Below are 12004 nucleotides of genomic sequence, written 5' to 3' on the forward strand. Positions count from 1 at the left end.
CCACCCACCCACCCACCCACCCCGCTCCTACCCAAACTCACCCCCACCCCCCACCCCCGCTCCCCAAGGCCAACCCGCCACCGCGCTCGGTGTCCATGACCTTTGGCGAGGTAAAGGTGCCAGACACCTCCCGCCCCCGCGTCCCGCAGCGGTCAAGCACCTCAGGCTCGCTCCTTACCCGCCTGTTTGCCAAGGCCAAGTCAACCTTCCACTCGCCGCCGGCAGGTGACGTCGGCTCGGACGACGAGCCGGCATCGCTCACATCGGCCTCGCCGCCTCTTGCTGCCTCGGCCTTGGCCTCGGCCTCGGTTCCAGTGCTGGAGTCAGACTCGCTGGCGGTCCTCCCCAGCGCACCGCCGCTTGCCGGGCGGAGCAAGGCACGCGAGTCCAAGTTTAGCGGGCTCGACGAGGCCGATCAGGTGGCGGACGAGTTTCTGCGGACGACGTGCTGGTCGGGCATTCCGCCGTCGGCCCGCCCGCTCTGCTGGCGCATGCTCCTGGGCGTGGCGCCGCTCAAGGCCTCGCGCCGCGCCGGCGTCCTCGCCCGCAAGCACGCCGAGTACGCGGCGATGGCGAGCGGGATGGCGAGCGAGGCCGACGAGTTGGCGTCCAAGTATGAGCGCGGCTTGCTGAACCAGATCCACATTGACGTCCTTCGCATGGCGCCGTTCATGCCGCTGCTTGTCGCGCCGCAGGTCCAGGCCGCGCTCCAGCGGCTGCTCTTTCTCTGGTCGCTCCGCCACCCTGGCTCTGGCTATGTGCAGGGCATCAACGACCTCGCCCTCCCATTCTTCATTGTCTTTCTCCGCGGCGCCCTCTTGCCCGAGGCCTTTGACGCCCTTGGTGCGTGGTTGCCGACCCGGGTCGAAGCCGGTGACTTTACCGCCGCCGCCGCCCTCGCCGACCTCCCGCCTGTGCTCGCCGCACAGGGCGAGCCCGCCCTCGACGCGACTGACGCGCAGGGCGAGGCTTCGGAGCACGACACGCTGATGTTTGCAGTGGCGGCAGCGTCGCCCGAGGCGCAAGCTTTCGCGGCGCTCCTTCCTGACGACGCCTCGCTCCTGAGCGCCGAGGCCGACACTTACTGGTGCCTCACTGCACTCCTCGATTCAATCCATGACAACTACATCCAGAACCAGCCGGGCATTCAGCGGATGCTCAAGCAGCTCGAGCTCCTGGTTGGGCTGATGGCGCCGGACCTGGCAAGTCTCCTCGCCGAGTACTCGATCGAGTACATCCAGTTTGCCTTCCGCTGGATGAACTGCCTGCTTATGCGCGAGCTCTCGGCCCACCTTGTGGCGCGGCTCTTCGACACCTACCTCGCCGAGGGCGCCTTTGCCAAGTTCCATGTCTTTGTCTGCGCCGCGCTCCTCGTCTCGTTTAAGGCCGACTTGATGGCGCTCGCCACGCTTCTCCGCGAGCAGCCCGGCGCCGATCCGGACGGCGCCCACCACGACGTCTTCCAGGCCCTGCTCTCGTTCTTGCAAGACTTGCCCACCGCAAAGTGGACCGAGGAGAACGTCGAGGTCCTCCTCGCCGAGGCCTACGTTGCCCGCGAGCTCTACCTCGAAGTTCTCGACCGCGACGTCCGCTAGCGCCGGTACAGCCGCCGAATAAGCTGCTCCGACGTGAGTCCCTCAAACGAGTCCCACCCGCCGAGGTCCGAAATTCGCTGGATGAGGCCCTCGATCATGAGCGCCCGCCCCTTGGCGTCGACGTACGGCGGAAAGGCGGGGAGCCCGGCCTCGAGCCAGATTCTCAAGTAGAAGAGGCACTGCCGGACCCGCTCGCCCTTGGCAGACTCGCGCTCAATGACGTCGAGGTTGCCAAAGAGCGACTCGGCAACCGCAATGACAATGATCTTGATCACCTTATCGTGGTTGGTGGCAGAGCTCGGAATTCTCTCCTTGTACACCTCGATCTGCGCCTGCGACGGCATACGCGACAGACACTGCGTCTCATCCCAGTATCCGACCGCGTACCGAGCAATCTGGAGGACGACAGAGCGCGGGAGTCGGGCAAGGTGCTTAAACCAGGTGAACAGCGAGCCGCCGTCCGCCGTTGTGCCCGCACGCTCGCCGGCCGACGCAGTTGCGACAAGGCCTGCCCCCGCACCCGTGGCACCCGCCGGAGAGCCCGAGCCGCTCCGCTGGCGCAACAGCGAGCTGTCACTGCCCACGGCGGGCGGCGGAGTTGCCGTCGTGCTCGGCGGCTCGTTGCTCGTGTCCATGTCACCCACGTCTGCGTCCGAGTACGGCAGCATGGCAGCCAGCCCCTCGCCCGACATCATGGAGAGCCCGGTTGCCGACGTCGAGAGATTGAGCAGCGATCCGTCGGAGGAGTGCGCGCCGCCGCCCGAGTACGCCCCGCCCCCGTCCGAGTGCGCACCCTGGCCCTCGTCGCGCGACAAGAGCTGCAGCGCAAGGTGGTACCGGTGAGGGGCAAAGACTTGCGGAACAAGGACCGGTCGATAGACCCGCCGCCGCGGCCCGCGGGCCTTGGACGGCGAGCCGTGGGCCCGGCTCCGGGTCGGCGACGGCGACGGTCGCGGCGACGCTGTCGGCGTCGTCCGCGTCTTGCGCGGTGTGCCAGCTCCCGGCTCGTCACCGCTCAGGCCGCCCGAGCTCGTGCTAGCGCTCACCAGATCGACCGGCGCCAAGGCGTGCAACTGCTGGTCGGCCACGCGGAGCAGGGTGACGTACAACTCTGCCACGTCGCCGGAGCGGTCGGTGAGGATGAACGACGAGTTTCCGCCGGCCGCAACAGCAAGAATCCGCTGGCCACGGATGGGTCCGGCAAGCTCGGCAGGCTCGAGCTGGACCTGGCCCTCGACTGAGCCGCCGGCAAACCCGAGCTGGCCAAACGAGGCATTGCCAAAGGCGTAGACAACAGGTAGCGGGTGCGGCCCAGCTGACCGCGGATAGCCGAGCACAAGCGAGTGCGCCGAGCCGGCAGCAACCTGGGTCACAAACACATGGTCGAGCGACCGGACCCGCCGCGGGGTAAACGTCGCCGACGCCCACGGCAGGCCGAGCTGCCCGGCATTCCCGCCGCCAAACGCGTAGACGTGGCCGCTAGCGGTGGCCACAAGCGTGTGGCCCGACTCGAGTGACGCGCCGGCCGCCACGCTCGCCACCGGCTCTGGCACCGCGCTAAGGAGCGTGAACGAGTTGCGCTGGACGTGGGTCGGCCCAAGGCCAAGCTCGCCGTGCACATTCGAGCCGGCCACAAACAGCCGGCCGTCGGCAGCGACTGCCAGCGAATGGTACTTGGACGCTACCAGCCGGTAGACGCCCACCGAGATGAGCGGGCCAGTCCGCACCAGCTTTGGCTCGAGCAGCGTCTTCTCGTTGCCGTGCCCGAGCTTGCCGTGCTTGCCCGAGCCAAAGGTGTAGAGGTCACCAGTCACCGATGCCACCATCGAGTGGTACGGGCCGGCCGAGATGGCAACGACGTGCACGTCGTCCAGCAGGCCACACACCCGCCGCGGCGTCGGCTCGCTCTCCTCGCTCCCGTGCCCGAGCTTCCCGTACCGCCCATCCCCGAAAGAGTACACCGCGCCCGAAGCTGTTAGCAGCAACGTGTGCGCCGTTCCTGTCGCCACCTGCACCACTTGCTCGTCTGTAGGCAGCGCCAGCCGGATCGGCGTCGTCACGTACGGCGACGACTCTACGCCCGGCCCGTCCGACCGCAGCGACATCAGCGTCCGGGTCAGCCCATAGCCTTCACTCTCACCGTCGGCACCGCATCCGAGCTCACCGAGCCGGCTCGCCGCCGAAGAGCCCATGCCATACACCACCAGCGGCGGAAGCGCCGCCAGCCGTCGCATGTGGTGCGCCGCCAGCTCGTCCTCGGACGGCCCGGGCGCCGCGCACTCGCTAGCCTCCTCCCCCGCCGTTGGCGCAGCCTCGGCAGGCACCACCCCGCACTCACCGTCATCATCGCCGTCCCTGCCCTTGCTTCGGCCACCGTGTTGGGCGCCAACACCGTCGTCGCCCGGAGCCTTTTCGCCCTCCGGCGCGTCCCTGCCCTCGCCGGCCGCGCCGTCGACAGCAGGCAGTAGCTGGGCAGCCGTGGATTCGGGCCAGGGGAAGCCAGGGACGTCCACCTCTGTATTCGGTAGCAATGCAGTCTCCGGGTGTGCCAGGGCGGTAACGACCGTGTGGGCAGGACCAGCCGCCACGCCCGTCAGTGGTGCCGAGGCCAGGAGGACAACAGGGGTAGGAGTGGCCAAGCCCGTCAGCGCCTCGTTGCCACACCCAAGCTGACCACACCGTCCGTCTCCAAACGCATACAGCGTCGTCATCTCCACCCTCCCCACGAACCGACCGGTATCGGTCCGAGTCGGGTGTTCCGTCACTTGGCTGCCTTTGACCGAGGGGGGGGTGGGAGGTGGGGAGGGGCGGGGGGAAGGCGGAGCGGGACGGAGGCGGTGATCGAGTGTGGCTTGCTGGTCTGCGGGTGCTGATCGCGATCACGACCTTTTTTCAGCAGCTCCTTGCCTGCCTCTTGCCTGCCTCTTTCCAGACCCTCGCCCGACCTACGACAAGTGGACAAGGTGTGGAGGTATGGTTGCATGCTGATGGCTTTCATGGGCTCCGGTAGCGCGGAGGCTAGGCCAGCAGCAGGAGGCCGAGAGTTCGAGCCAGACTCGCGCCAGACATGCGCCAGACTCGCGCCAAACTCGCGCCCTAAGCGATTGTGATGGCGCAGCTCGGAGGACCGGGCACCGGCACCGGGCACCGGCACCGGGCACGGGCACGGCGGCCAGCGGTCACGGACACCACGGACAGTCACTTGACGCCAAAGGCCTAGCCAGCCAAGCAAGGACTCCGTAGAGCTCGTGGTTGTGGAGAGCCAAGCCGTTGTGGTTGCAGTGTGGCTGTGGGCTGGGCAGGAGCGGCATGGACTCGCGGGTTCGGTGCAAGGTCGACCATGCCAAGGAGGTCATCGTGACCAACTTTCGCAAGCGGCGGTGGGTCATTGTGGATGACGATGGTACGGGCGGATGGAGAGATGCGGGAGGGAGGGAGAGGGGGGAGCGACGCATACTCACGTGGTTGTGATCGGCGCTTGGATGTATCGATTCTGTGGTAATGATCTGGATGCTGGCCAACTCGTTGCTCCCCCCTGCTGGCTCTCTCGCTTGCTTGCCACGATCGCACGGTTGCTGCCTGCAGACGACACATGGCACTTTTACTGGGGCACGGGATCAGCGGCGCGCAACACGTTCAATCCCGAGATCGGGTTCCGGCTGGCCGACAATCAATTCATCAACCACTTTCCAAACCACTTTGAGCTGACCAAGAAGGACCTGATGGTGAAGAACATCAAACGGTACCGGAAGGAGCTGGCCAAGGAGGGCCGCATGGCCGAGTACGAGGCAAGCGACTTTCTGCCGACGACCTACACGCTCCCGGCCGACTACCACCTGTTCATCGAAGAGTACAAGCGCCGGCCGGCAACGTCATGGATTGTCAAGCCGGCCGGTGGCTCGCTTGGCTCGGGCATTTTTATCATGAAAAAGCTCTCGCAGCTGCGCAAGTGGAAGGCGCAAAAGCAGGCGGCCGGCTCGTCGGTCAAATGGGTTGTCTCGCAGTACATTGACAACCCGCTGCTCATCGGCGGGCGCAAGTTTGACCTCCGCATCTACTTTCTGGTGCTCTCGTACCGCCCGCTGAGGGTGTACATGCACTCGATGGGCTTTGCTCGGTTCTGCACCGCCAAGTACGACACCGAGGTTCTCGATCCCGAGGACCTAATGCAACACCTGACCAATGTCGCCATCCAAAAGCACGGTGACGAGTACAACTCGGCCCACGGCGGCAAGTTCTCGCTGCAGAATCTTCGCCTCTTTGTTGAAGGCACCCACGGGCGCGCTGCCGCCCGCAAGCTCTTTGCCGACATCAAGGCCATTGCCTTTCACGCCTTTTCCGCCGTCAAAAACGTCATCAACTCGGACCGCCACTGCTTCGAGTGCTACGGCTACGACGTGCTCGTCGACGACACCCTCAAGCCGTGGCTCGTCGAGGTCAACGCCTCGCCGTCGATGTCGGCCACAACCCAGACCGACCGGACCGTCAAGCACACCGTCATCAACGACGTCATCAACATGGTCCTCCCCGCAGGCTTTCCCGACCTTGCCGCTTGCAAGCTTGGCGTCGGCTCCAACCTCGACGCGCCCATGGGTGGTTTTGAGCTCGTTGTTGATGAGCTCAAGGACGCCGCCCGCCCGGGCAGTGCCTCGCCGCGCCCGCCGCCCTCGTCCGCCGCCGCTAGCACCCGTGTCCGTCGCGCCCGCGCTCGCTCGCGAACTCGCGGATCCACAGCCGGCCGCCCTAGTAGCGCAGCCGGCACTCGGACGCCGCGGTCGCGCCCGGCCTCGCGGACCTCGTCGTCCCGCCCGGCCTCTCGCCGGCGGTGACATCCACGCCACGCGCCGCAACGACTCGGGTACTACTCGTACTGCATCTCAAACTCCATAACGTCCTTCTTGGTGACAACGCCAACAAGCTCGCCACGGGTCACCACCCACATGTGGGAGATGACAGCCATCTTGAACAAAAAGTCGACCCGCTCCAACGGCGTCTGTGGCACAATCTGGAACGGCGCCTCGTCGACAGCGAGCACGTCAGCTAGATCGCCGGCAAGAGTGAGGCCCTCCAGGTACCGGAACAGCTCCGGGGAGAGGTGCGGAATGAGCCGAGCGAGATAGCTCGACATGGCCGGTGACGACAGCGCCGGAGGCCCGGTGCGTGACCAGACCTGCAGCTTGGCGAGGAGCGCGGCTCGGAGCGGCGAGACGGGTTCGGTGGTGGTAATCGACGCGACCGAGAGCAGGAGCGGTGAGGTCGCGTTCACCTGTGGCGAATTGACCTCGATCCACGACTCACGCCGCGCCACGTACGCCATGATCCGCGCCTCGAGCTCGAGCTCCAGCGAGGTCCTGGTCACCGTTCCGAGAAACGTTTTGTTGGAGGCCGAGTCGACCAGCGGGTACGAGGTGTAGTCGTTGTCGTACAGCGAGTTGAGCACGTCGAGGTACGAAGCGTCGACGGTGAGGTAGATGAGGTCGGTGCGCATAATGGTCGAGGCTCGGACGGCGTAAGCGTCCTCGTCAACTTGCGACGGCATGCAAGGGATGCCTTTCATGGTGTGCATGACGTCGTAGATCGAGACCGTGAACAGGTTTCCGACCGTGTACGCGAGCGTGACCGCGAGAAAGACAGGAACCAGGTGGTGGGTCTGGCCGGTGAGCTCGATGGCGATAATGGCGGTCGAAATCGACCGCGTCACTCCGCACGTCAGCGCGCCGGCGCCGACAATGGCGTAGCCGGCGGGGTGCAGGTCGAGCCGCGGCCAGGCCTGCGCCATGATCTCGCCGACCAGCCGGCCAAGGGCGGCGCCCATGGCAAAGACCGGGGTAAACGTTCCGCTCGGAATCGGGAGCACGATAGCGACAACCGTGAGAAAAACTTGACCGGGACAAAGACCGCGAGGTCCAGCAGCGACGATGCGAGCTTGTTGTCACTGCTCGCGTGGTCCGACGCCGGCGAGACAAGCTGATTGATGGTCACCTGCTCGGTCCCGACAAAATACTGGTTGATCGGGTACGAAATGACGGCAGTGAGGAGGGCAACGCCGACCACAAGCCGGTACGGGTGGGCAGCGAGAGCCGGCGTCGTCGCCCGCAGCCGCACCAGCTTGCCGGCGACATACACAAAAAGGGCGCCGATGACCCCAGCCACTATGCCGATGAGGGTAAAGCCGACAAACTCAATCCACGAGTACGGAATCGGCTTGGCCTCGGTGCTAAACAAGTTGAGGTTGGGGTAGACGTCGAGGACCGGAATGTTGCCGAGGCTCCACACAAAGAACACGCCTGTGACCGACGAGATGAACGCCCACGGCAAGAGGCTCACCCGGTAGTAGTCCGAAGTCACTTCGACCGAGAACAGCACACCGCCGATCGGCGCCCCAAACGTGGCTGTCACCCCTACCGCAATCGCCGCCGAGTACAGCTGCAGTCGCATGCCCGCGTCCGAGTGGAGTGCTGAGCCAAACGGCCGCATCTTCATGAGCGCCGCCGCCATGCCTGCTGCAAGGTGAACAAACGGGCCTTCGCGCCCCACCGAGAGTCCCGCGGCGTGGCCGGCGATGACGCCCACAAACTTGGCCAGCAGCGTCCGCGGCGCCAGCAGATCGATGTGGATAATGCCCGAGAGCAGCGACTTCATCTCGGGAATTCCCGAGCCCGACGCCGCCGGCGCCAGCCACGCCACCGACCACGCCGCAGCCATCGCCGCCGGAATGGGAAGCAAGATCCAGACCAGATACTCCCACAGATCCTCGCCCGGCAGCCGATACACCTTGTCGCGGGCCGAGAGCAGACCAAAGATAGCGGCGTTGACGGCAAAGCCCGCCAGCGAGGCCACGATGCCGAGAAGGAGAAGAAATACCGCAAGCAGAATAGACCGCTTCGGTCGCCGCATTCGGCGCCCACAGCATGCCACCTTGCGGCTCCTCGGCGTGGCATCAGGCATCTGATCGGCAGCAGCCAAGCCCGCCCGCCTCACACCACGCCCCGCACGAGCCATGCCCAGCGACGAGTAGTAATCGACAATGTCATACTGGGCAGAGATGGTCCGTGACGCCCGATCAATCCGTGCTGAGGCAGCCGCCTTTGCCCGCCGCTCGGCCTGCTCGTGTTCGCTGGCATGTCCCTGATTCAGCTTCTGCTGGACAGGGGCGCCATGGCCTCTGTCCTGCGGCAGTCGCTGCAGCCGCTGCGCCGGCAGCCCGTCTCCGCCCGGCGGCGAGTACGACGAGTGCTCGGTCGACGAGTCGAACAGCTCGCTCAATAGCGGCGGGCTCGTCCCCGCCATGGCTCGAGGTGTCGAGATGAGAGGGGAGGTGTGCGGTGGGGGCGGGAGGGGGGGGGGGGGGGGGGGTTGTGAAGGCAGAAAGCAGATCACAGATCACATCACATGTGCCCCAGCTCGTGGAAAAGGGCCAGCGGATCGTGCGAGGTGGTGAGTGAGAGGTACTCGGCCCAATAGTCAAAGACGATGGGGCAGCGGAAGGGAGCGATGGGAGTGATGGAGCGCGAGGCGACGAAGGAGGCCTGAGTGAGGAGCTTGTGAACGATCTCGGTTGCTTGCTGGTGCTTGAACGGATCGAGCCGCTTCTGAATGGTGTTGAGCCACTTGCGGACGTCGCGAAAGAGCGACGAGTCGGGCGGCATGACAGCAGGGTCGATGAGCCTGTCGACCACGGCAAGGATGCGGAGGTGGACCGAGTCGGATGAGGTGTCGCGCCAGGCCTTGCGCAGCGTGTTGAATGTCTCCTTGGCGGCCTCGCGATTAAGCCTGCACGAGTGGAACAGCCGCTCCATGTCATAGACGTTGAGGCCTGAGAGGAGCGAGCGGACAACCTTGTGGAGGACCGGGGTGAGGATGATCCATGGCGACTCGGGCTCGGCTAGGAGCTCCTGTAGGATGACGTCGCGGGCCTCGTGGAGCTTGCGCGAGAGCACCATCTTGATGTGCTCGGTGTGCGAAAACGGTGCGAGGCCCGTAAAGTGGGCGAGGCCTTCGACGAGCTCGGCTGCCTCGTCGAGTGAGAACGGATACAGCTTGTAGACTGCGTTCTGGGTAAAGACCGCGAGATAAAAGGTCGACGGCAGCTTGAGCACGCCGGTGGTGTACTTTGTCACGGCGGTGTAGTTCAGCCGGAGCGGGACGAGGAGCTCGACGCGCCGCCGGTCGTTTGGCGAGTACACCGTCGGCGTCCAGGCCAGCTCGCTCCGGGTCAGCAGGAGCGTGCCGGCCGAGGTGGAGCAGTACACGTGCTCGATCGAGTCAAACGACTCGCTCGTGCCCGGGAGATGGACCCGCAGCACGTCCGGATCGTACTGCACCTCAATGCCGGCGACCGAGCCGACCACCGTGGTCGACCACAGCGAGTCAGAGACGGGCTCGGTGGAAGTGCCTGGCAGCGATGCCGTGCCGCCCGAGCCCAAGCTGCCCAGCGCCGTCGGCGAGATGGCGCGCTCGATGTCGCCGGCCGAGATGAAAGACTCGAGGAGCGAGGCGTGCGACGAAAGGTCTGGCTGCCTGTTGGTCTCATGGTGGGCGGTGAGCGCCTGGACGGCCGACGAAAAGCCTGAAGCCGTGCCGAGAATGTCGGAGGGAAGAGCGGCGAGCTCGTGCGGATGCAGCGACGACGAACGCGGTCGGCCGCGCGGTGAGGTCGGGGCCGGAAATGCCTGGCGCGACGCCGGCGGTGCGGCAAGAGCCGGCGCCGGTGTCGTGGAGGCTGCAGCCGGCGCGAGGCCTGCATTGACCGGCATGGGTGGCAGCGCGACGACGCCCGGATCAACCGACGGCGAGATCTTGTTCGAGTGCGGCGAGAGCGGAAAGGCGATCCGGTCCCGGCTGCCGGGCTCGGGGCCAAAGCCAAGTGAGCCGCGCTTGGGCGAGAACAGCGAGGTGTTGGCAACGGAGCCCCCGCCTCCGCCGGCGTCGCCGGCGCCACCGCTGCCGACGCCCAACCCGGCACAGCGCTCGAGGTTGGACTCGGTCTTGGCGAGGACCTGGGTAAAGACCTCCTTGAGCAGAGTGATCGAGTCAAGGAGGCCGCCGCCAGCGTGCCCGAGAAGCGGCGCGAGCGAGAGGATGCGGTCGGTCGAAGTGAGGAGCGAGCGGATGAGAAAGGGTGACGGCGGGTAAAGGCGGATGGCGTTCTTGATCGTTGTCACCAACCAGCGGATCTTGGACGCAAGCTCGGCAGTGTGGTCGCCGGCGGCTTGCTCGTCGACTGCTGGTGAGGCTGAACGGGAGTGGAGGATGGCGTGAGAGGCAAAGCAGCCTTTGAAGAGGACAAAGATCATACCAAGTGACTGTGAGTATGCGTCGGACCGCGAGGGAACATGGGCGAGCCGGCCCACAAACCACTTGGACATGTGCGATGACGGCTTGGTGTACGGGACGCCAAAGAGGCCTTCCTGGCGGTGCGGAAAGGTCTCGGGTGCAATGTCGGCAAGCGCGTTCGGCGACGACGAAATTACCGCAAGCACAGCCGAGAGCGGCAGCTTGTCCAGCAACGAGCCGATGGCTGCGCTTCCGCTGGTCACATCGTAGAGGCGAACAAAGACGGCGGCGACAAAGAGCGCCGAGGTCGAGGTGGCCAGGTCCTCAGAGTTTGGCATGGGCGGAAAGACATCGCGCAGGTCGCCATTCGAACTTCCACCAAAGATCGAGCTCACGCCGCCGAGGGCCAGCGACGACGACGATTCTTTGTGGAAGAACGGGCCAGGCGCAAGCGAGTCGGGCGACCAGCCGGTCTCAGAGACCTGGCGCAGTAGCGGCGACAGCTCGCCTGTGAGAGATTCGAGGCTTTTGTTGAGCGAGCGCCGAACAAGCGACTCGATCTCGATGGCCCATTCGGCCATCTGCGAGACAAGGACCCGCGACGGCGACCGCTGCAGCGCCGAAGCAAGTGACAGATGCGACGACCGCGAGAACGAGGGTGAGATCTTGGCCAGCCGCTCCTGGGCCGAGTCGACGGACAGACTCGCCGACGTCGTCAATGAAGATGATGATGATGATGATGACGACGTCGGCTGATCCGGTGAGCTTGACGACGTTGTCGACGACAGCGACGGCGCCGACCGTGCCGCCCGCCATCTCTGCCGCACACTCCCCACCTGCGGCTGGGGAGACGGTGGTGAGGGCGGCACAGCTTCTGAGTCTTTGCTAGACATCTGCGGTGGTGATGACGACAATGATGCCGATGCCGATGTCGATGATGATGCCAAGACCAGCGACGACGAGTGCGGCAGAGGACCAGTCGCAGGAGCGGCTATGGTTGCGGTTGCGGCTGCCGGTGAAGGAGAAGACGACGACGACGACGACGACGACGAGCATGTGTGTGCCAGGCCACGGGCTCGCCGAGCGGTCGAGCCCGAGCCGGGAGTGGCCATAGGTGGAAAGGGGGTAGAGGA

General features: G+C 65.5%; 5 protein-coding genes across 5 annotated transcripts in view; 2 read left to right on the forward strand and 3 right to left on the reverse strand.

The window, feature by feature from the left end:
• Window positions 1–2047, forward strand: part of AMSG_12052 (uncharacterized protein) — a gene marked incomplete at its 5' end in the record, with an annotated part of 3240 nt that extends 1193 nt beyond the window's left edge. The window contains one exon of the mRNA XM_013901226.1: window positions 158–2047. Within this exon, the coding sequence (XP_013756680.1) occupies window positions 158–1595 (1438 nt within the window). The 3' untranslated portion in view covers window positions 1596–2047. The remainder of the gene's footprint in view (window positions 1–157) is intronic.
• AMSG_07202 (HERC3 protein) lies at window positions 1690–4341 on the reverse strand (the record flags this gene model as incomplete). The annotated part of the gene is made up of 2 exons (XM_013901192.1): window positions 1776–4341; window positions 1690–1744 (listed from the first exon to the last, which is right to left on the reverse strand). Exons 1-2 carry the CDS (start codon window positions 4304–4306, stop codon window positions 1690–1692), a joined length of 2586 nt encoding a protein of 861 aa, XP_013756646.1. The 5' UTR covers window positions 4307–4341.
• A 563-nt stretch (window positions 4342–4904) lies between these two features.
• AMSG_07203 (tubulin-tyrosine ligase family protein) lies at window positions 4905–6424 on the forward strand (the record flags this gene model as incomplete). The annotated part of the gene is made up of 2 exons (XM_013901193.1): window positions 4905–4998; window positions 5181–6424. The coding sequence occupies 2 exons, from the start codon at window positions 4905–4907 to the stop codon at window positions 6422–6424; spliced, it is 1338 nt and encodes a 445-aa protein (XP_013756647.1).
• On the reverse strand, window positions 5953–8885 carry AMSG_07204 (chloride channel protein 2; the record flags this gene model as incomplete). Its single annotated transcript, XM_013901194.1, has 2 exons — window positions 5953–7435; window positions 7462–8885. The coding sequence occupies 2 exons, from the start codon at window positions 8883–8885 to the stop codon at window positions 6457–6459; spliced, it is 2403 nt and encodes an 800-aa protein (XP_013756648.1). The 3' UTR covers window positions 5953–6456.
• Window positions 8886–8940: 55 nt separating this feature from the next.
• On the reverse strand, window positions 8941–11687 carry AMSG_07205 (uncharacterized protein; the record flags this gene model as incomplete). Its single annotated transcript, XM_013901195.1, has 2 exons — window positions 8941–11551; window positions 11583–11687. 2 exons carry the CDS (start codon window positions 11685–11687, stop codon window positions 8984–8986), a joined length of 2673 nt encoding a protein of 890 aa, XP_013756649.1. The 3' UTR covers window positions 8941–8983.
• Between the last annotated feature and the right edge of the window lie 317 nt (window positions 11688–12004).

The sequence above is a fragment of the Thecamonas trahens genome, assembly GCF_000142905.1.
Source record: "Thecamonas trahens ATCC 50062 unplaced genomic scaffold supercont1.31, whole genome shotgun sequence".
NCBI classification, from domain to species: Eukaryota; order Apusomonadida; family Apusomonadidae; genus Thecamonas; species Thecamonas trahens.